General features: G+C 41.6%; 1 protein-coding gene and 1 long non-coding RNA gene across 3 annotated transcripts; both read right to left on the bottom strand.

Annotated features, from left to right (window-relative positions):
- Positions 1-8,922: 8,922 nt before the first annotated feature.
- LOC147448784 (uncharacterized) lies at positions 8,923-13,959 on the bottom strand. Its single transcript, XR_015189516.1, has 3 exons — positions 13,688-13,959; positions 10,082-10,152; positions 8,923-9,842 (listed from the first exon to the last, which is right to left on the bottom strand). It is a non-coding gene; the product is annotated as an uncharacterized LOC147448784 (long non-coding RNA).
- Positions 13,960-16,850: 2,891 nt separating this feature from the next.
- LOC147448783 (uncharacterized) lies at positions 16,851-19,350 on the bottom strand. Of its 2 annotated transcripts, XM_086522452.1 has the most exons (6): positions 19,171-19,350; positions 19,072-19,101; positions 18,956-18,963; positions 18,743-18,860; positions 18,567-18,621; positions 16,851-18,171 (listed from the first exon to the last, which is right to left on the bottom strand). In XM_086522452.1, the coding sequence occupies exons 1-6, from the start codon at positions 19,258-19,260 to the stop codon at positions 17,972-17,974; spliced, it is 501 nt and encodes a 166-aa protein (XP_086378578.1). In that variant the 5' UTR covers positions 19,261-19,350; the 3' UTR covers positions 16,851-17,971. The 2 variants fall into 2 exon arrangements, 1 of the variants encoding a protein (XP_086378578.1); XR_015189515.1 differs by lacking the exons at positions 16,851-18,171; positions 18,567-18,621; positions 18,743-18,860 and having other exon boundaries at positions 18,957-19,094; positions 19,171-19,308.
- Between the last annotated feature and the right edge of the window lie 4,920 nt (positions 19,351-24,270).

The raw sequence follows: 24,270 nt of genomic DNA, 5'->3' as shown, positions 1-24,270 counted from the left end.
TATCCTTTTGACATGCTCCATGGCTCCTTTTGAATCCAAAGGTCCAAAGGGAACTAATAAAACATATATATAGTATCTGTATTGAGCGTGACTATAGAAACTTTGATGATAGGTCCGCAGAATGACAAGAATGCAACTTTTTTGTACCTATTTTTTTTGCCCAAAAAACAATTAGTGAGGTAAAAGCAACCATATGTTTTGATCGCCAACCCATTGAAGTTAACGGGGAATTTTATCTCATGTCCTACAAAAATCCCCACTCTTATTTATATGCAATCAACCATAAGAAATTGTTGTTTTGGGAAAAACGCACTGGTTCATCAACTTTGGAGGCTTGTAGTGACCAAGAAATGAGAAATCTTACAAGTTTCTCAATTTTTCCATATGTAGAAGTCCTTGATCTATAAGCTCATGAAAGGATTTTTCAAAGTGAGTGGATCTACTATGGTTTTGGATTTTTTTTTCAAAACCCTGAAAGGACACTTTTATGTCCTGTTAGGTTACTAGTCTAGTGTTAGGGAAGAAAGAGGAACCATTTACTTTACAAGACAGTTATTTTCTCTATGGAAATAGACTATGCGTTACTAACTCACTCCGTGAGAAAGTAATATATGAATCTCATGCTTCTCCTTATGCATGGCATAAAGGGATTCAGTCTACCCTAAAGGGGATTGAAACATATTTCTATTGGCCTACCATGAAAGCAAACATACAAGAGTATGTTTCTAAATGTGTGGTATGCCAAAAGACGAAGTTTGATAGAGGGAAACAACCTGGATTGCTTCAACCTTTGCCAATCCCTAATTCACCATGGGAGAGAATATCCATAGATTTTATCTTTGGATTGCCTAAGTCTATCCATGGGAATACGGGAATATGGACGATAGTGGACAGGTTTAGTAAACAAGCTCATTTTATACATGTCAAAAGGACTATCAAAGCCCATCAAATGGCAACCCTCTGCATATCACAAATCTTCAAGTACCGGGGCCTACCAATGTCCATAGTGTGGGATAGAGATCCTAGAATGACCAGTAATTTCTGAAAGGGTCTCTTTGAGAATTTAGGAACAAAGCTAAACTTCTCTTCGGTCTATCACCCGCAAACGGATGGCCAAAGTGAAATAGCTAACCTAATAATTCTTGATCTACTAAAAGCCTATGTAACGGAAGTAGATCAAAGATCCCAATGGTAGAAGTACTTACCCTTAGTGGAGTATGCCTACAATAATACTGTACATACTTCCACGGAAAAATCACCTTTTGAGGTAATTGAGGGAAGAATAAAAAGTCCCTTGCTACTTAAGGTACACGGGAAGATCTTCGTTGCAGATGAATATAGCCGAGACCTACAAGAATCTTTCCAAAAGATGAAGGATGTTATCTCTATCTTATAGCAAAGTCAAAAAGCTTCTACTGACAAGCACAGAAGAGCCCAAGACTTTAAAGAAAATGATGGGGTCTTACTCAAATTTCCCAAGGCTCGATTAAGATAGACGATGGGCAAGAATCCTATGGGACACCAAAAGTACTATGCTAAGTTAGCAAAAAGGTACTATGGTCCCTTCTTGATTCTTAGTCCAATTAATGAGATGGCCTATCAACTCAAGTTTCCCAGCCATTTTATCATACACAATGATTTTCATGTGAGCCTCTTAAAGACTTACAAAGGAGAGCCACCTCAAGAACCTACTATTGAAGACCCACCGGAGATTGAGGACCAAGAAGAGGTGCTGCAGCTCAAATTCATCCTCCGCCATGAAGACAAGGTACTAAGAGGCGGTAAGACTATCCAACGACATCTTATTAAGTTTAAGACTTGTCCTTTTGAAGATGCTAGATGGATGCAAGGCATACAATTAAAGGATAACCTAAACCTTGTCAATGCTTACAATGCTTCCCAAGAGTAAGAAAATGTACAAATGTTAAAAATGAACTAAGTTTTTGGCTTATACGACTCTCTTTTCTTTATTGTGCACAAAAATGAAGTAGTATGCATGCTTAGATCAAGTTTGCGGAGACGACGTCTCCCAAAAACCAAGTAGATCTTGTCATTCTACTATGGAAGATTGATAGGACTAATGTGCAGACATGCTTGTGGCAGCTTAGGCTCTCAAGCGCCAAATGAACTAGTCATCCATTCTGGAACGATGTCGTAGGGTAATATAGGGATCCTCTACCCGCTAGGAAAAGGAATAATGAATATGCTTTATCTTCTCTACCCCATAGTCGAGGACGACTATGATTTCAAGGGAGAGGTAATGTCATAATAACTAATATCTAATTCTTCTAAATGATTTTCTCATGTTAAACTGATCATTTAATATGGGGAAGTGTAGGAGAGAAAACTCTTCATGAATCCCTACATAGGAGGGGGCGAGCCCTAGTTATAGGAGATGAGAGAGAAACTCACACACACACACACACACACAAGCTCCCTTTACACAAAGGGAATGAGGGACACATGTCAGCTCCCTAGGCCAGATGCCCACAAGGTGTACTCAAATCCTATTGGATGGCCTTGGAGGTGTACCAATGAGAAATAGGCAAGAGTAAATCTAGTTTAATCAATTTAAAAACACTTAAGAAAAGAGCCAATAAGAATTAAGCTCTCTAGAAGAGTTTTGGACAGTCTCCCAAGGGGTCCAATGAGCATTCAACAACCCAATTGCTTGCCTGATTCCTATTGGCCAGGAGACAAAGGGGTCCAATGAGACTTTAGTTTCATTAATTAATTATCTAAAGCTCTCACAAAAGGGGAAAGGGGAAAGGGGAAAAAATGTCAGAAGGCTATCACTTATGTTCTTTAAATCCTATTGGCTAAGCCTAGGGAGGTCCAATGGGGTGTCTGCATGACCAAATAGCAAGAGGTCCAATGGGGTGTCTGCATGATCAAATAGCAAGAGGGGTTGACCAAGAGAGAGAGAGAGAGAGTTCTGATTTTCTCACGGCATTATGAAAATATACACTCACACTAGTCTATGTGTGGAGTAAGAAGAGTCTCTCTCTCTTCTCAGACTTTAATGGAAAGCTTATCACCTACTCCAAGCTTATGACAAGGGAGGCCTACACCAACAACTCTTGGCTTTGTGATGAAAATCCAACCAAGAGCCAAGCTTCAATGCATGCTCATCTCCTCTACCATGGTAATTACTAATCTAAGCTATGCTAACATGAATGATTATGTGAGGAGATGTACACCTTTCTCGTAAGACTACTCCTTCTTCCTCTCAATCTACTCTCATATCCCGCTAGTTCTCACCATCTTCGAAGGTGTGTGAGGTCTGGGGTCTGAGACCGTGAGGGAATTGATGTTGTGTTTGATAAGTGTTTTGCTTTGTGCTTGAAGTTTCCATCTTCATTGCACTAGCTAGTATTGAAGGAACACAAAGAATTGTATTGTAAAATGTCTCTCTCGATGAGAGAAACCATAATACAAATCCTTTTGGAGGGGGGAGCGACTCCATGCAAATCCGGTCAACTGTTGTCAATTGCTTAACTTCTCTCTCTTTTGAAGTATTGTTCATGCTATTGAGCTAGGTGTTATACTTTTTGTTTTTCTTTCCACCCAAGCACTCTTCCTATTCGCATTAGGAATCTATTCTAATGAAATGCTCACTATGGTTATGCTATTTTCCGCTACACCGTGACACTAGACCATTAAAAGTTACAAGTTAGTACATGACCTTCTGAGCTCCTTAGTTCTAATCTTTAAATGTAATTATTTGCGCAGCACTCACACCTTCCTCTGGTAATGGTGGTGTTGTCTCATGCTCTCCATCAATGTAGTCCAAATAATCTTTGCACATAAGGTAATTGGTCATTCTGCACTTCCAAGCATGGAAGTTGATCTTGTCTAGCTTCTCACTGACACTTTGGTTAAGCTCATCACTGTTCGATGACATGTTTTCAACCATTCATAAAATCTCTGATCAGCCTGTTAAAAATAGTCGATTATCACCTGTACCTACAATCTGCATATATACATATGTTTCACTTTGCTAGATAGTGTCTGTGTACACTACAACCAAATAGAATCTTTTGGCACCACCAATATGCAAATTTGCAGAATTTGAACCTTAATGTTTTTGCATGTGAACGCACTCTTACTCCAAAATGGGTGTCGAAACACGCCCAAAATGGAAATTTGACTACACAGTCGTAGTCAAAAGGACTACATAGAACCCTGAGATGCACAATATCCAAAAGAAATCACCTCAATTGTAGATCATTTGATGATGGCTCCCAGAATACCGAGGCCGCTTCCTACTAGGCTGCTCCAAACTCCTCAGACACAACTAAGCTTTGATACCATGTCAAGAGATAGAGAAGGAGAGAGCTTAAGCTCTTGAGACACACACAAATATGGAGGCATAAGATTGTACTTATTCTTCTTCACTAACTCAAGATAAGAGGTCTACAAAACAGAAGGGAAAATAAAACATAAGAAGAAAACTAGTACAAGAGTCTAATGTAAACCGTAGTGAGTGAGTTGAGTAGATAAGTGTGTCATCACTCTAATAGGTAGACCAAATTGATGTAGTACAAATGTAGTATCACTAGTGAAGATATGTGTATCTACCAAGGCGCACCAGTGATGATGGCTATCGGTGGTAGTCATCCAGGAGTCATACATGTTGAGCTTGACATCTCAACAAGCATCACAATTGCCTCTACCCATAAAGACTTTGGCAAGTCTTGATGCTTAAGCATAGTCCACACCATCTTAGCCACTATACTATTCTTCCACTCCACAACTCCATTCTTTGAGGGTGATCCGGTATTTGCAAGCTCTTGTTTGATACCATGGTCCACAAAAAATTGAATGAATGCTTTTGAGGTGAGCTCCCCACGTTTGTCTGATCAAATTGTCTTGAACAATTCATTTCTCCCTTCTCCTTAAGTGCCTGCCAATTCTTGAAGAGGCCTCTGACTTGTGTTATAGAAAATATACCCAAGTAAATTGATTGAAATCATCCACCAACAATATGAAATAGAGAGCTTGGGAAGGTGTTTGCATAGGTCCACAAAGGTTAGCGTGAACTAACTCCAAAACAACAATAGATTGGTGTCTAGCATACTTCTAAACAATATCTCAATGTTGCTTCCCACAAATGCAAGAAATGCATTTTCCATGCTTACTCCGAACATCTGGTAAGCTTGTAAACATTTGTCCACGAAAAGCAAGGCAAAGAGCATCATTGTTCAAATGACCAAATCTATATTGACAAAGATCACCTCTAGGCATATTGATTGCTGAAGAAAGAGCATGCAGTTGTAGAGTTCATTCTCCACTGAGCCCCGGAGACGCCCTATAATGAATATGATTTATCTTCTCTACCCCATAGTCGAGGACGAATATGATTTCAAGAGAGAGGTAATGTCATAATAACTAATATCTAATTCTCCTAAATGATTTTTTCATGTTAAACTGATCATTTAATATTCTAGCTGGCAGACCGGCCACAGTAGGGATCCAACGGAGGGAAAATAGGGATCCAAAGGGGGGGGGGGGGGGGGGGGGGGCTTTTGCAAAAGAGCAATGTGCAACAATGGGCTTAAAAGACCCTAAGGTTCAGCCCATTAAGACTTCCAAAATGCTAAGGTTCCAAAATTCAAAGGTTGTGTCCAAAGGTCAAACATTAGGGAAATTGGATGCTTTGTATGTGTCCCAAAAAGTCTTCATGCATCCCTACATAGGAGGGGACGAGCCCTAGTTGTAGGAGATGAGAGAGAAACTCACACACACACACACACACACACACACACACACAAGCTCCCTTTATACAAAGGGAATGAGGGACACATGCCAGCTCCCTAGGCCAGATGTCCACAAGGTGTACTCAAATCCTATTGGATGGCCTTGGAGGTGGACCAATGAGAATTAGGTTATAGTAAATATAGTTTAATTAATCTAAAAACACTTAACAAAAGAGCCAATAAGAATTAATCTCTCTAGAATACTATTGGAAAGTCTCCCAAGGGATCCAATGAGCATTCAACAGCCCAATGGCTTGCCTGATTCCTATTGTCCAGGAGACAAAGGGGTCCAATGAGAGTTTAGTTGCATTAATTAATTACCTAAAGCTCTCACAAAAGGGGAAAGGGAGACACATGTCAGAAGGCTATCACTTATGCTCTTGAAATCCTATTGGCTAAGCTTGGGGAGGTCCAATGGGGTGTCTACATGAGAAAATAGCAAGAGGGGTCAACCAAGAGAGAGAGAGGGCTGATTTTGTCAATGCATTATGTCAATATACACTCACACTAGTCTATGTGTGGAGTAAGAAGACTATCTCTCTCTCTCTCTCTCTCTCTCTCTCTCTCTCTCTCTCTCTCTCTCTCTCTCTTCTCTCAAGTTTTAATGGAAAGCTTATCACCTACTCCAAGCTTGTGATGAGGGAGGCGTACACCAACAACTCTTGGCGTACACCTACTCCAAGCTTGTGATGAGGGAGGCGTACACCTACTCCGAGCTTGTGATGAGGAGGCGTACACCAACAACTCTTGTGATGCAAATCCAACCGAGAGCCAAGCTTCAATGCATTCTCATCTCCTCTACCATGCTAATTATTAAGCTAAGATATGCTAATATGAGTGATTATGTGAGGAGATGTACATCTTTCTCATAAAACTACTCCTTCCTCTCAATCTACTCTCATACCCCGCTAGCTCTCACCATCTTCAAGGTGTGTGAGGTCTTGGGTCTGAGACCGTGAGGGAATTGATGTTGTGTTTGATAAATGTTTTGCTTAGTTCTTGAAGTTGAAGTTTTCATCTTCATTGCACTAGCTAGTATTGAAGGAACACAAAGAATTGTATTGTAAAATGTCTCTCTCAATGGGAGAAACCATAATACAAAGCCTTTTGGAGGGGGGACCGGCTCCATACAAATCCGGTCCTCAACTATTATCAATTGCTTAATTTCTCTCTCTTTTGAAGTATTGTTCATGCTATCTAACTAGGTGTTATACTTTTTGTTGCTCTCTCCACCCAAGCACTCTTGTTATTCTCATTAGGAATCTATTCTAATGAAATGCTCACTATGTTCATGCTATTTTTCGCTACACACAAGTTACTAGACCATTAAAAGTTACAGGATATTAGACAAATAGCCTCATTATGGTGGTGTTTATGAGTCTCAAAGGGCCAAATATGGTTGGAGAATGGACTTGATTTGGGACTGTTACAATGCCTCAGTGTGAGGGAACGATCATACAATTATGGACTTGCATTGGCAATGGGAATCTTGGACCGAGAAAGGTTAACGTGACAAAAGGGACTTACAATCATTCCAAATAGGATGTAGTAGCTAAGGATTAGTCTAGTTCTGCTAGGATATAGAATGCAAAGGGAACGAATATGACTGGCTCATGGATTAATGACTAGGCCACTATCCCAATGGAGATGGACAATGCAAGAGAAAGAACAGGGTTGCATCATATGGGTACGGACGTGATTTGTTGTTAGACATACATCCCACTTCTAAATGGAGATTCATGTGTATGAGTGGTGCATTATGTAAGTAAAAAATTTGTGCTACCAATGGTATTTATGAAGATAAACTATATGTCGATAAAATGAAGACTTACAAGTAAAACTTTAGCACCAACTTAAAATTAGGTGCTATGAATCGAAGGTCACCATTTCTAGCACATAAGTTGATATAGATATGCTTTTACAAGGACTTCCAATGGTTTTTTTATGAGAGTAAATGCATGAATGAGATAGAAAAACTATAGGCATGTGATTTCAATCGAGCTCGCAATACTTTGGAGACAAATTTGTTGTGTCATTTGCGAGGTGAGTGGACATTTAACGAGAGAGCACATACAGATGCACCTCTTAGTGCAAAGTGCTACGCCGGCACGGCGAGAGAGGACAGGGAAGAGGAGATCAAAAGAACAATGAAGACACTAGGTGCAATCTCCCCCAGTGTCCAAGAGTGAGCATTTTTCTCTTGCATGCATTTACTTATAGATTTCTTGAATATTCAAAATGAGTACAACCTAGTTGGCCGGTCATAAAGGGCCAAAGCTCATAAAGAGCACTTGAATAATAAAAAATGTACATAAAATATATATCTTGTGTCATAGTCTATAGCTCAATTAGCTTTTTCTACCTATCAGCTGCATTAAATAATGAAATATCAACTCCGTTACATGCCTCTCCGTTAGAAAGCAATTGTCCTCAGTTGCAAAGATAAAAATATGCAAACCATACTTGTAAAAAAAAAGAGTGATTAGTATTCTGTGTCAAAAATATCACATAGTAAAAGAAAAATTTATGAAAGAAAACAACATTGCTTATGCCTGTCGCCATCCACATATTCCCTATTCTAGTGTCCCATACCACCCAAAAGAAAGAGATAAAGAGAGAGAGGAGAGAGAGGAGAGAGTATATTCAATTGATTAAGCATGTTTAAGAGACAAACTCTAAGGTAAGAAAAAAAAGTGGTCAAGTACATCACCGAAAAATCACAAAGATACAATATCAAAACTATTTATCAGTTGTTGACATCTCTAAGATCTCGTAAGATATACAAATTTACCAAATACTGAAAGAGAGGTAGACAATACTCCTCATGTGTTTTCATTAGAACATGAAAGAGTACAATCAATTAAGACCCATCGTTCTGTCGATGTTAAAATGTTCTCTCCTCTTTTCATGACCCATAAACCTCCCGCATTATAAGAGGTGCAGGGTCTCTTTCTTGTTGAGAATGAAATAGGTAAAGCCTGAAGGATCATAGCTTTCAACCAATGGCAAAGAGAGGGCCAAAGAAAGAGATGGGATGGCGGCCCGGGGTGAAAGAGAGAAGTGGTTCTTTTGAATAGGACAGAGGTGGAAGAGGAAATTTGGGGGAGGGGGGGGGGGGGGGGGGAAGGCCCAGAGAGGAAGATACAATCAGTTGGTAGTTGTAGTTGATTGTGTGGTTCACACGTGAGGGGTAATGAGAGCAGAAGGTTGTAGCCGCTCCATGGTGTCAGTACAAAATGAGAGAGAGAAAGAGACTTGTGTATCTGCATCACGCCATGAGAGGTGATACACCATATAACTCAAAGCACCCAGAGAGGACTTTCTTACCTTTCTTATCTCAGTGCAAATTAAACTCGAAAGATGGACTAGGACCAACGACGACACAGATTGTGTAGGATTGCCTAGTTGTAAGATTTATTTTTTTAACTAGTCTTGCTTGGTGGGCCTTTGCCGTACATAATCTGATAGATTTTGGAGGGCACTTGGTTACTTGATTAGTTGATTGTGATTGTCATCGCCTTGGATTTTGTTGTGGTGACACGAGAAAAATGAGTAGAACCCATCGATAGGCACCAATAATAGCTCAGCTTGGGACATAATGAGCATTTGAAAGAAGCAAGTTGTGTTCCACAATGCTCCATATACGAAAAAGGGATACTAAAGAGGGTAATTGAATCGAGCAAAAGGGTTGTAACTTAACCTATTTTGATAGTTCTTTGCAGATTGTAGCGTTCAACCTAGTAATATCGACCATTTAGTCTCTAAATCCTGGAACTATCTTTGAGATACCCATCTTATTCTTAATCAAGTGTAATCAATTTTCCTTTATTTCAATATATAAGCTGAATTTCCAAACTGTGAGAAAAGAAATGCATGTCTATTTGATATATAGATACGATGATTGAAATTGAGCATGCACTCGTGAGAAAAACATATGGCTAAACTGAACTTAAGGAAGCTTTGATAGACTCAAAAATACAAAAAGAATAAACAAATTATAAAAATTGAACTACACTACCGACCTGATAATCGTGTACAAATGTTATCCAATTGTGCAAGCCGGAGGACAATGTTTGAGTCAAGCTACAAAAAAGCAATGTGAATAGTTAAACATATCGTCTTGCAATGAAATGTCATAGACTCAAACTACAAAGTATACAGTGCACGTCATGCAGAGGTGCCAATACAAAAGTATGGTGGAGAGCTGACACTGTGGTCTCTCCAAAAATTATAAGAAACGGAAGCCGTGCCCTGCCCCGTAGCGTTTATGTGTTGCGCCAAGCAAATGCATAGTCATGGGGTGCTGGATATAGATAACGAACCTTGTAGTGTTGTCGACCTGGAGTCGCGCTTGTGTAATTGAAATGTCCATTATTGTGAATATATGTCCTCCCTGCCAGACACAAAACACGGATTAAGACAAATACAGAAGATGTGACATATTAATTAAGCTTAAAGAGAAGCAGATCTAATTTTATATTCTATGTCAAAAGTTTGCTATATAAAGAGTTATGGGTGCTTTTTGATAGATTTTCCCTTGTTAAAATTGCACTATCTCTCTCTCTGCTCGGCCGTCAACTCTTTCTCCTACCTTATGTTGTAGCCAGTTTCCTATTGGGGTTAGGCGAGTCGAGATGGCAAGTGAGAGAGCGAGCTTAGTGGGAAGGATGGACGAGTGGGAGAGGGTGCACAGTTAGGTAGGGGCAAGCCAAAGAGGGGCTTGGTGTTCCACCACGAACACATACTTAGTAGTCCTTCCATAAGGACGACTTCCCCTTTCCATCATTCTCTTCCTATTCCACATTCTTTTTTTGGAGGTGGAAGCCTTGGGCCGTTTTGTTCGGAGCAAGCTCGTTCTCGTTTGTTTGCAACCTTTGGACGGGTGGATAGGAGGGCGAGGGGATTGGGACTTGCTGAAAGAGAGGGACTTGGTGTCCTAAAGTTCGGCATTGTGATGGGATGGTCCTGAAATGAGCATTGGGGGGGGGGAGGAGGGGGACTTGTGATGAAGCTAGGGCCTCCTATGGGTGAGATAAGCATAGCTCTAAAGCCATTTGGTCGGTATTTTCATTGCTCGGGATAAGCACAGATATAATAAGGTGCTTAAGAAAGCGGTGTTAAGGGACTCACTCTTGACTTGGAAAATCCGTTTGAGAGATTTGTTGCAAGGGGTGCTTTGACACCTACACTCTCAAACCTCCGAGCCTAGTAGCATTAATGGAATTGAGTAGACACCATCCAACAAGAAAGTGGTACAACAAAGGAATTGTTACCATAGCAAACCACTATTTGTTGTAGCATTGTTCTTTCAAAAGAGATTTCAGTTCTATATTTTGAGCTTCGTCAGCCAAGTGCATAGCCCAATTCATGTCATCTGATGATGATTGGCCTCCTTGAGGATGGCGTGTGTTGTGATCAGGTGCCGAAATATGAATCTTCCAATTCTTCTGAATGAGATGCCTTGTGTCATGATGATTAATTAGGGGCCTGCTTTCCCATCAGCATCCGCAGAAGCATTGCTCAACATGGTAGAACTCTATGGGATTCACACCATGGACAACTGCAAATCGACTACGCAGGTTTCAGTTGTTTTACATCCAATTTGCAGGGATTTCAATGGGGGAAAGCTATATGGAATGGCTTTGATGCGGTATGGCGAGTTTGTGGCGTGCCGCCTACAAAAAAAAAGTCAGCGATGACAAGCTAGCAGAGTTGATTAGTGGCATGATTTTTATTCATCTGCAATGTTGATGATGATGGCACTGGCCTCAATCACATGCAAACCAAGCATCGATGTAGCGTTGGTGCATGCAGCTTCATAGGAATTTATGTCTTCAAGTGGCGCTGCTGTGCAGCTGGCATGAGCTTCATGACATGTAGGTCAAGCTTGGGGATGGAGATGGGAGTGCGACAAATGAACCCTAGGGAGGTGAACATTAACTGCAATATAGTGGATCCATCTTGCTCCTCAAATTTAAGCCTTGTCATGAGCTTGGTGGGCTGAAAGTCTAGGACTCCTCCCTTGAACTGAGACTCTGCTTTCACCCTGAAAGAGGCATGCTCCAAGCACAACTTCTTAAGCTGATATGTGCCAAGCTTGAGACCAACGGCATCGGATCCACTCTTGATCATGGGACACTGGGTAGTAATACCACTTCCCTTGACTGCCATGTATGTCAGACCTTTTAGCTCATTGTAGGAAAGCTTCTTTGGCGGGCCTTCTGCATTGACTCCAGAGACAATGAGCGAGGAGGTGATCAGACTTACAATAGCAACCTTTCCAGCCTCACTGCACTTGGACGCCAACTCCTTGAGGTTATCCTGAAGAGAGCATGAAACCCTCGCGCAGGTCTTGACACCAAAGGAAGTTGAGACAGGTGATGGCTTCAACAACGAGCTAGAGAGGGATCCCTTCTCCCGTGCAGGCTGGATGAAAGAAGAGGCCACTCGTGAGGTCAGAGACAAAGCAGCCATGGTTATCTCTCTCCCGCACATGCAGTATGTGAGCCTTCCACGCGTAAAGAGTGTGTGTAAGTGTGTAATATCTCTCTCTCTCTCTCTCGTTGAAAACTTCCTGGCTTTCCCACAATCAGTGTATTCCAAGACATGACATTCCAAATAGAAAGCTCCTCAAGGACACCACATTTGGCATACATGTTGATCAGGGCAGTGTCGAGCATGCAGCTCTTGTCAAAAAATATCATCGTTGCTCGTATTGGAGTCCTAGTGCCATTGCTTTGCATCTTAAAAGAAACTAAACATAGCTTCGTGGCCCAGTCCTTGTGGCGAATATCCCGTGATCAATGCATTTCAAGCGACGAAATTCTGGGCATACATGTCGACCAAGGCAGTGCCAAGCATAACGTTTTTTTTTGGACAGCCCTTGACCAGAAATTTCATCGTGAATCTTTCCCATTTGAGCGTTTTCCAAATTGCCACATGCCTTCAAGGTGCAAGCATATGTGATCGCATTTAAAGAGATGCACTCACTTCGCATCGGCCTAAGGTTCTGAGTTTGGTGCGTAGGTAAAGATCGTTAAAGTAGATATTTGAACCCACTTTTCCCACTTATACTTTGCAGCTCGATCCCTTTTCCCACTTCTAATCAACTATTTACCAACACAGATAATAAATTGAGAGAGAGAGAGAGAGAGAGAGAGAGAGAGAGAGAGAGAGACTCCTTCAAGATGCAAGCATAGGTGATTACATCTAGAGAAATGTCCTCCCTTGGCATTTGCTGAAAACAGCCCTGAGCTTTCTGGCCCTCTCGTTGTTGAGTATATCCCACAATCAATGTGTTCCACGAGACGACGTTCCAAATAGAAAACTCCTCAAGACACCACATTTGGCATACATGTTGATTAGGGAAGTGTCAATCATGCAGGTCTTGTCTCAAAATATCATCATTGCTTGTATTGAAGTTCTACGTAGTGCGAGAAGTGCCCTCACTTCGCATCCTAAAAGCAACAAGCCATAGCTTTGTGGCCAAGTCCTTGTAGTGCCTATCCCACAAACAATGCATCTCAACCAACGAAATTCCGGACACACATGTCGACCAAGGAAGTGTCAAGCATAACGTTTTTTTTCGACAACCCTTGACTAGGAATGCCATCGTGAAATCTTTTGCCCATCTCAACGTTTTTCAAATTACCAAATGCCTGCAAGATTCAAGCATATGTGATCGCATTTGAAGAGATGCACTCGTTTTGCATTAGCCAAAATAAGGCTTTGAGTTGAGTGTGTAGGTAAAGATCATTAAGGCAGATATCTAAACCCCCTTCCTCACTCATACTTTGCAGTTCAATCCCTTCAGCAATTCAATTTCTTTTCCCACTCGAAAGTAACAATTTACTAAACCAGCTGTGTGTGTGTGTGTGTGTGAGAGAGAGAGAGAGAGAGAGAGAGAGGGGGAGAGAGAGACTTCTTACTGAATGTTTATAGTCCAGATGCAGAAAGTCGATTGAGTGATGATGTAAAACTTCAATTGTAAAGTGGAAGAGGAGAAAATCAACTGCGGACTAGGCTGAAGTTCTTGAGTACTTTGTTATGCTCTCTTACGCCAAGATGCAGACAAGAAGGAAAGTGACAATCAAAGCATGAGTTTCGGGCCCCCAAAAGCATGAGTGTGTACGCTAATTTTGATCCGTGATTGTATTTTATAGCAGCCCGGATTTTTTAGAGGTGAAAAGCTGGACATCAACAATGCAACTCTAGATATGTATTTATGGCCTGCTTCGTTTACTTCTCTTTTCCTTTTATTATGGTAGTGCAAGGAAAAGCTGCGTTTATTGGATTTAGTTCTTCATGATCGTTTATTGACTTGTTTATTCTATGGTGAATATTGAGCCAAGTGGCTCATTACCCTGGCCTGATTTGAAAAAAAAAAAAAAAAAGATCTTTGGCTCACCAAGTAAATAAACAACCGAAGATTGAAAAATTTGAGCCGCCTCACGAATTTGCTTTTTCTTCTGCGGTTGTTGGTTCCTTTTCTCAAGATTCCAGGCTGTGGCCCGTCGACGGCACCGCCACCAAAAATTCTGTGAGCCTCCCACCGTGCATGCAAGCATGGCGGCATTAAAACAGTTGCAGCTTTTTAAGCTTTGTGCACACATCGCTGCGATGCCAGCTTAGGAGCGTTGCTGTTCTGATCATGCAGCGACGTACTCTCCAATCATTGCAATCTATATGTTGCGTGCCCAACACGCAGCTTCTTGATGAAGTCAGAGACAGCGAGTGGAGGAGGTTTTTGAGGTTTATTTCTTTTGTTTGGATGGTTATTGACGGTCGAGAATTGAGGAAGACGCACTGTCTGCATGTGTGTGTGCCGCCGCCAGTTGAGAAAGAGAGAGAGACGCTAACTGCTCCTGCGCAGTAAAAGAGAGAGAGAAGAAATCTAATTGTGATGCGATTGCTGGCCGCATGACGAGTGGGGTTGAATGGTTAAAAAGAAAAAAAAAATGTGTGGGCGTCAGATGGAGCAGACGAGGGTGAGAGAGAGCTAGAGGTGATGGAGAGAGAGAGAGAGAGAGAGAGAGAGAGAGAGAGAGAGAGAGGGTGGCTACATGTTGGTGAGAGAGAGAGGTGGTTGCCCAAAGGGAGACAGAGATTGGCTACTGTAGAGAGATAGCGAAATGGACGGTAGGAAGAGAGAGAGAGAGAGAGAGAGAGAGAGAGAGTTGTTTATTGGTTGCATGGCCATTCAAAAGAGAGAAAAAGTGGTGGCTAGTGTGAGGTAGGAGCTGAGGGCGAGAAATAAAGATAGGAGCGGCGCAAGGATTCCCAGCCTTGCATGGAGAGTGGTTGCGGACGAGGGATCGATAGCTGATGGCCTGTGGTGGCCGAGGGTTTGCAAGCGGAGAGAGAGAGAGAGAGAGAGACGATGTGCATGTGCGTATGAGCTGCCATGGAAACAGGGTGTATGTAGCCAAGGAGATTCAGCCGTCCACTGCCAGCAAATTTTGCCATTTTAATGGTCATCTTCGTTGTCTATTGACGCTTGCCGCTGTCGTCCGACATTGATGAGCAGTGCCTTTGCCAGAGGATATGAAGACCCTCTAGTCGGCCATTCGAAATGGGTTGTGATCATTTTAATTTAAAACTAGTGCAACCGGCGGCGGAGCCGCCTCTTCCGCCGCCTCCCCCTCTCTCTCTCTCTCTCTCTCTCTCTCTCTCTCTCTGCGTCACTGTGTTCCCGGACGTTGGAGGCGACACCCACCGGATGCAGGAGAGGCTGACGCGTGGCAAAGGGGGGGGGGGGGGGGGGGGCGGGGGAGGGGCGGAATTCGCTCCCCCTTTATCTATTAGTATAGATAAGAGCTTATGCTTTTTTTTCCTTTTCTTAGAGCTCTTTCCCTTCTTGAGACTGAGCCAAAGTTTCTTGCCCTCAATAATTTTCTCTCTTGGATTCTTGGGTTTGCTTGCTATGTCAAAGGAAGAAATTAGAAATAGATATGTACTTCAGTTTATACATCTTCTCTCTATTTAACTTCCTGTTCAAGCTCCTTTTGCAAACCTTTGATTCACCCTATGACATCAAAACATCGTTTTCTTCTTCTATTTTTGAATAGTTCAAATGAGCGTTTCTCTTCTATTTTCGAATAGTTCAAAAGAGCGTTTCTGACTCCGTCCCCATCATCGTTTCACGGCTACTCTCTTCTATTAAGTCTCTTCTAAACACTTTTTATGCTTAGTTATGCTATTACATCAATCATATTAGATCAACTATATACTTAAATCAATATGCAACGTCTATGATGCTCGTACATACCAATCATGCTCTACAATGTACACCAATTATGTAGCAATGCGATCTTTCTTTATTGGAGAAAAAAATAAACACACCAGTAATTTTCACTTAAGTACACATGCTACTTATTTTTCTTAAGTACACATATAAGAAAACATTTCCACCGTGTACGAGTAAAATTAACACACAAAAAGAAAAAGGAACTTAGCTCTATCCCATGGAGCTCTCCGTAGATGATGTAATTGTATCATTTGGAAGGTAAACCTGAGCTCTGATGCCACTACTACGAACGGATGGTGGTATCCCTACAAAATACCCAAAATAGCTCACTCCAAGCCATAAACCATAGAATTTGCATACCTGATGGATCGCACACGCACATAATCAAAGCTATGCACAATAAAAAGGGCAACTCTCCCACATAAACTGAACATTTGTCTTTTAACACTTCGGTATAGGCTAATGTGAGGCATTCATATTTTAATCCCAAGTATGAAGGGGGTGTGCATGAGAGTGCATGTTAAAGGTAAGTAAAGAGAAGTCCTTGAGAAAAGTCTTTTTTCTAAAAAAATGAGAGGGTGAGGTAACTTTAGTTGAAGGTTTTCACATAATTTTTCAATTTCAAAAGTTCACCACTTAATTAAGAAGTTTAATAAAAGAATCATAATTTCAGGTGGACTTGCAAGCATTGATGAGGGTGTGTGTGTGTGTGTGTGTGTGTGAGAGAGAGAGAGAGAGAGAGAGAGAGAGAGAGCACACTTTTGAGAATTCACTCACAATTCTAAAAGCAACGGTCTGATGTACTATCCTTTGTACTGTTGTTAAAATTTTCATTCGTAAGTAAAGTTTAGTGTTTTGATTTTATTTGTAGCTCCTTATAGTCTACTAATTGCATGCTTTGTTTGTTCTGTTGCATAGCACAAGTCATTTTGTCTTTTGTTCATATGTGGAGGCAATCACATGCATGCTTAACTACTACTTACTGCAGCTGAAAGAGCTCTTTCAAAGACCACCGCCATACTTGATATGAATTGCACAGCACACTACATAGACAACACCATGAGCATTTCGAGTGATTGTAACACATTTGCAAAGGCAATCTCGAGTACTTGTAGATGATTTCACGAAGAGGTGTGCATTGTCAATCAATTTTTAGGTAGTACATACCGTGGTAAGATCGCTGAGTTTTGAAGGCTGGATTGTTATTGATGGTCAGCTTTTTAAGGGGGTTGCAGCCGTCTTGTTACGTTCATGAAACTTGCCAGAGATTGTCCTACAAGAATTTAAGGCTTTCAGTGTCAAAGCCAAGGCAACAGCTGCAGAACAATGCCGAGGCCATGGTGGAAGTCATACCCAATACGATTAGTAGGGTACTATTCAGGTGCGAGCGTGCCCTTGACTTAACCAGAGACTACCTTGTAATAGGGTACTCTTATGAAAGACCCTGTGATTTTGCCAATGTCAAGAGCATGAGATGGAAGTTATAACCTCCTCCTCAGAAAACAAGAGTTATGATCTGCAAATTGCACTCTGATTATCTGATATTTCTTTAATGCAGACTAACCACTTTGACCGATCTCCGTCGGCCCTGGAGATGCTCATTCCAGATACAGAGCTGAAAGTTCAACCAGAGGGCTTTACTGTTTCATGTAGCGTAGGGGATATTCTAGACGCGAGAAAAGTACGGTATCATACACGAGTTGCATGTGACTACATAGTGTTTGCAACTCAAAGACATGATAGCCATTGCTTTCAAAACTTGTGCACATCACTGGCTACTCCAAGGATAAAGATAGATCATTTCACCATGTAGATTAAGCATGGTAAGTACATTTGAGCATATCATACGCACGTCATACTCCAATTGTCATGAGTATGAAAGTAGAGTGAATTTATCATATGAGTATGAAAAAACACTATGGATACAATACCAAAATGCAATCTCAAAGAACATGCGTCAAACCACTCACAAAGTCCAGCATTTGCAGTAATCCCTTCGAGAACTCAATCTCCTAATGCTTGAGCACTTGCATTTAGCAATTTCTGCTCTTTCAAAGAAAAAATTAATCAAAACTACACAAAGGGAGGCGGCAGGCCTTGCAGAATTGCTAGCAGAGTCTGCAATAGCAAAGAAACCCTTCCTCGAGACAAGATATCCACGATAGCCTTCAGGTCATCAAAAATCAAGAAAATAAGGAAAGAAACTCCTTGCCTTTTGTGATATTTGCCTTTTGTTCAAAATATCACCAGTTCTTGTCTCATTGTGAGAATGATGCTAGAGAAGCCAAGAGCTTTCATACATGTGGCGAGAAAGACTAGAAGTTGTGGGGCCCTCCCTGCATAATCTGCATTGTGACTGACACTTACGATGACCTGCTTGGACATCGGTAAAGCATCGATATTGTCATCATGGCTATGCTACCCAACCTACACATGACAGCCACCCTTCAAGTAGCCGGTCCCTTGAAACTTTATGTCTATGCTCTGTCTAACAACCCTTGCGCACACAAATATTCTACTCCATTCTGACTTGTGTCACACAGTGTGTAACTAAATCTTACGATATAGATTCCATACGACCATACAATGACAACCCTCTTGTAAATCATGCTTCAGCTGCAGTGACCGCAAAAAAAGTTCCAAATCATACCTTCTAATTGGTATATATCATTTACTCCAAAGAAAATTCCATTAATCTCAAAAAAAAATTGAGCAGTACTTCAATATGGAACCTTACACCAGATCGCAGGACATAATTGTATCGTTTAAGATCAATCAACATAGTGAGACACCAAAGGAACATATCGATTTGCCTCCTATCCAAAAGCGAACGTCCGTTCAGAAGACCTCCACATCTACGCACAGGTTACCAACCCATGTTGATGTACACACCAGTCCTTAAACAGAAAAGCAACGCATGGCAGATATACCACAGAAAAGCACCCCATGCCTGCATCGCTATGTGAAGTTGGAGTCGTCGAAGACCCAGGGCTCATGTTGGTAGAGCTCTTTGCCATTCATTTGGAGTCTGCCAGAAGCAATGTCGTCTGCCCTTTTTCTTGCAACCTCTGCACATTTCGCAGCAGCTTCTGCATCCTGAAGAAAGTTTGAGTGAATGCAGAGACTGCAAGATGTGCGTTACATGCGAATGAGAGAGGAAAGAACCTTGCGCTGCTTCCAGAGATTGAATTGCTCCGTCGTGATCGCCGTCTGCGCAGCGGCGATCGGCTGCGTAAGATTGCCCTCCTCTCCCATCTTCGTTCGCTGTCTCTCACTCTCTCCACTAAATGGGATGGGGAAAAGTACATTGTGTCCAGGATTTTATTTGTTGGCCCTGCAATTTTGTGTCCATGTTGGTAGGGAATTCTTGCCCAATTAAAAGTTGGCATGTGAGGGGTGTGTGCCTTTGTGGAGCCCATGCATAATACTTGCTATTCTTGTAAATGTGCTCTATCTTTTCATGTGTCGGGTGGGGCCTAAACGTGTGAAGTGGATGCGAGGAGGTGCAGTTCGACGCCACGGTATGTCTTTCGACAACGGGCATGTATGTTTTCTTTCTCTCTTTCTCTTTGTCTTTTTCATTGAGCTCGCAAGAATGAAAGATGAGCAACTTGCATGAAAAATAAGTAGAAAGTGAACTATCTAGTGGGACATCCCGGAGGGAGCGACTTGTGTACACTCTAGTAAGTTGAGCAAAAAGCTCTTCTTCTCCAAAATCTTTTCTTCCCCTACCACATAGTTGTTGTTGCTTCTCCCCTCCATAACCATATCCTCCTTATGGCCAACTGCTTGAATGGCTTCTAGATCCAGAGCTTCTTGGTAATGGTTCTACATAGAAGATTGATGCCATGCAATTCTTGCATCTGAAGCTAGAGAATTGCAGCCAGAATCAACATCGGAATCTCCATCTCTAGGAAGAGTTTTCCCATCTTTTGTAATTTATAACACTTTAGAGGTGAGGGCAAGTTGCTATATGCCTACTTCTCATTGTGTGAAGTGCAGAGTGCAAGAGCTCCCTCTCCTTCTCCAAGCAAGTAGAGAGGTTGAGAGCCTACATCAACACTCTTGGCTATGGAATACAAATCCAACCAAGAGCCATGCGTCAATGCTTAAGATTACCATCTTCTCCATCTTCATTACTATGCTATTATGTATGCTGGCAAGAAGAGTGATGATAAGTGAGGAACTAATTCTTTCTCCTATGAAATGTTTCTTCTTTCTCTTCCCTACCCTCATTCCCTGCTAGCTCTCTCCACCTTCGAAGGTGTTTGAGGTCTTGGGATTGAGGCTTGGGATAGTTAATGCTTTCCACAAAGTTAATGTTATGCGCGTGATGCATGAAGCTTTCCATCTTCATTGCATCACCTAGATCACAAGGAGCACAAAGATTGTATTGTAACAAGTCTCTTTTGATGGGAGAAACTATAATACAGATGCTTGTTGGAGGGGGGACCGGCTCCACATAAACCCAGTCCTCAACTGTTGTCATGTTCTCTAAACTCTCTCTCTTGCAAAAGTATTGTTCATGCCAAGTTAACTAAATGCTATGTTCATGTTGCTACCATCAATTATGTTCACCGGCTATGCTCACAAAGTAATTTCACAAAAGTACTCTCTCTAATTTCCGCTACTCTCAAGTTAATAGGCTAATTCCATTACATTGGTATCAAAGCATTTGGTTTCTCTTTTCTTGCTTAAGAAGAGAGGTCCTTAAGTAGCCTATAAATGGTTGATTTTGTTAATTATATTAGGGTAAGTGGGACTCGGATCTATTATCGATTTTGTTGAGACACTATGTGGGATATGGTGCACATCTCAGGAGCTTTGGACTTAATAATGGAGTCTTTTTAGACTTGTCTACGGCTTTACCATTATTGAGCCATAAGAAGTCCGAAAGGAGCTAGCCCTCGGCAATTTTGCAATATTATACCTACTCCACTACTTTCTATAATTAACCACTTCGAGCCGTGGGTGTAGATACTTAAGAGCCGATTTTCAAAGGCTAAGAGGAGTGGCAAGTAAGGTTTTGAATTACCAAAGCATACACTTACACAAATTTTGTTAACATGGCTGACAATAACCAAGACAGTAGAATGAACATTGATAGCTTTGAATTTTCACATGAAGGTGCTAATGATGGTGCCCCATGTTTGTTAATTATCTCGTTACTAGGTTGCAACAAGCTATGGGCAACCCTGCTTTGCAAGCCGAAGTTACTCAACAACTTCATGCTTATGAGATTTCCCTTCCTCTCCAAGAGGAGAGAGAGCTTAGGAGGCCTCTTGAAGAGATCCCCAAAAGAAGACTCTCTCCCATAGAGAGGAGGAATCCAAAGAGCAAGAAAGCAATAAAACTTTAAGTTCCTCTGCAGATGTGGCTCCATGAAGATGGTGGTCTAGATGATCGCCAACTCCTCCTAAGAGGAAAAGATCAACATACAATCCTTCTCCTGGTCACCCCGAAAGGGAAGAGAGGAAAAAAGGAAGAAAAGGGCAAGAAAGAGGTCACCCTCTTCTCTTTCTTCGTCACCTTCCTCCTCTTCCGACAAAAGCTATGGCTATTCTCCTAGAGAATACAGGAGGGGAGGACATCGCAAATCATACCCTACATGAAGAAGGTCACAAAAGCTAAAGAAGTTCAAAGAGGGAGGAAAGAGTATCTCTTTTCTCACCTATGATGGCACCTTTGGTGCTACCGACAAAGTGTTGGCCTTCATCCAACAATTTGATGCGGCCTTTAGAGATGAGGGCTTCACAGAGTCCTCCAAGCTATGCCATGTAGCTATGCACTTTTAAAAATCGGCTCGTCAATGGTGGGCTAGCCTTCATGGCAACGGCGAAGCCCCAAAGACAAGGAAAACTCTACGAGTTTTCAGCATGAAGCAATTCCTTGCAAGCGATGCAAAGGACAAAGTGCTTACCAAATGGTGCAGCTTAAAGCTTCTCTCTCATGAGTCTATCCATAAGTATGTAGACAAGTTTTGGGATTTACATCTCAAGGCTACTGTCTTCCAAAAGATAGACTTTGCTGAGCAAAAGAAACAGTTTTCTGTGGGATTACCTGAAGAGATGACCGAGTATGTCAACTCTCAATGGCTTGGTTCTATCACTGAAGTAATCCACCACACCATGGTTGCTTCGCGCATCAACTTCCAAGAAGGGGCTAGATGGAATGTGAAGCCCATGGAAAATAAAGACAAAGGTGATGCCAAGGGGAAAACCAATGCCCAAAATTCTTCCCAAGGCACTTCCAACAACAGCAACAACAACAATTAGTCCAAGGAGAAGGGAGTTTACAAAGGCAAAAAAAAACTCTCTTTGGAGGAACTTGAAGATTTTTGCAATCAAGGACCATAAGTGTTTTAAGTGTGGGGAGCAAGGGCATGGTTATCGTTCTTACCCCAAGAAGAATATTCACAATGAGACTCCTAGAGCTTCCACCATCGAAGCTCCAAAAGAGGATGCTCATTGCAAAGGTGCACCTCTCTTCTATGCTTGGGGAAAGGTAAGAGAGCATGATGCCTTCAGCTTGTTTGACCCTGGCTCTGCTCAAAACATCATATCAACGGCGTTGGCCACCAAGTTGGGCATTCAAGCTTTCGAGATGGGAGATGCTGTAATGGCCGACACTGCTTTCAGGGGACAACGAGCCTCTGTTACTCCCTTGATTGGGAAGTTGAGGCTCCATGTCCAAAGCTATGTAGACACAAAAGACTTTTTGATCTCTCCTCTCCAGCATGAGGATGCTATCTTAGGGGCGCCATGGTTTGATCGCATGGCTGCCAACCTGAAGTTGCCTGAAAGGAGAATCTACTTCACCTACAGGGGATAGAACATGTATATAGATGCTAGTGAGCGTGGTCGTACTATACCACTTGTAAATCCTCCTGCTTTTGATAAATCAATGAAAAGCTATGTTTCTGCGTACGTGATTTTTGTCAAAGAGTCTCTAAAAGTTCCTAATGTTTCATCAAATGAAAATGGTAGGAATCAAGAAGACTTAGACTTTTCTAGTTTTCTAAAAGGATTCCAAGATGTGTTCATCAATGATATCCCTATGCACTTACCTCCAAAACGAGGGGATGATGACCATTGCGTTGAAGCTCACTGCCTAACAAGCCTCCCTATCGAGTTTCTCAAGCTCAACAAGAGGAGATCATGAGGCAAGTACAAGAATTGGTTCACAAAGGGATGGTGAGACCTAGCTCCTCTCCCTTTTTCTCTCCAGTCCTTTTAGTGCAAAAGAAAGATGGTACATACCGTATGTGCGTGGACTATCGAGCACTAAATCATATCACTATTCGTGCCTCGGGTAGAAGATCTGTTTGATAAGCTACAAGGCTCTACCTACTTCAATAGGATTAACCTTAAAAGTGGCTTTCATCAAATAAGGATAGTGGATGAAGATATCCTAAAGACCACGTTTCGCACAATGTTTGGTCTTTATGAATATCTAGTCATGCCTTTTGGCTTGACTAATGCACCGGGCCATGTTCAATCATTTAAGAAAAAAATTAGACCCTATCGCAAATTTAGTGGAGTGTTATTTGATGATATCATCATCTACTCCAACATAAGCAACATCTCCAAGTGATTTTTCAAGCATTGAGAGAAACAAGCCTTTTCTCAACCAAAAGAAAAGCACATTTTGCCTTCAAGAGATTCAATACCTGGGTCATATTATCTCTCAAGATGGTATCTGTATGGATCCATCAAAGTTAGAGGTAATAAAAGCATGGCCTAATCCAAGGAGTCTACATGAGCTAAGAAGATTTATTGGTATGTGCGCATACTATAGACGCTTCATAGCAAAATTCTCTCAAATAGTAGGACCACTACATGATAACTAAGAAGAACTTTAAGTATGTATAAACTGCTAAGGAGCAAAATGCTTTTCATAAGCTCAAAGAGAAGCTTACTTCCCAACCAGTCCTCATGCTTCCGGATCTTTCAAAGGCATTTGAGGTCCAATGTGATGCTTGTGGTGATTGCCTTGGAGCAGTTTTGCTTCAAGAAGGGCATGCCATAGCATATGAGAGCCGAAGGCTCAATACTTATGAACGAGTCTTGGACATTTATGAGAAAGAGTTTTTAGCTGTTCTACATGCCCTAAACACATGGAAGCACTACTTATTGGGGACTCCATTTATTCTACGAATCGACCACCAAAGTCTCAAGTATTTCATGACACAAACCAAGCTTTCCGACAAACAAATGAGGTGGGCAAATTTTCTTTTGCAATTTAATTTCCATATTGCTCACATCG

This window comes from Adiantum capillus-veneris, chromosome 10 (genome assembly GCF_014529385.1).
Source record: "Adiantum capillus-veneris isolate H3 chromosome 10, ASM1452938v2, whole genome shotgun sequence".
In the NCBI taxonomy this organism is placed as follows: domain Eukaryota; kingdom Viridiplantae; phylum Streptophyta; class Polypodiopsida; order Polypodiales; family Pteridaceae; genus Adiantum; species Adiantum capillus-veneris.
This window is presented reverse-complemented; position numbering and strand designations above follow the sequence as displayed.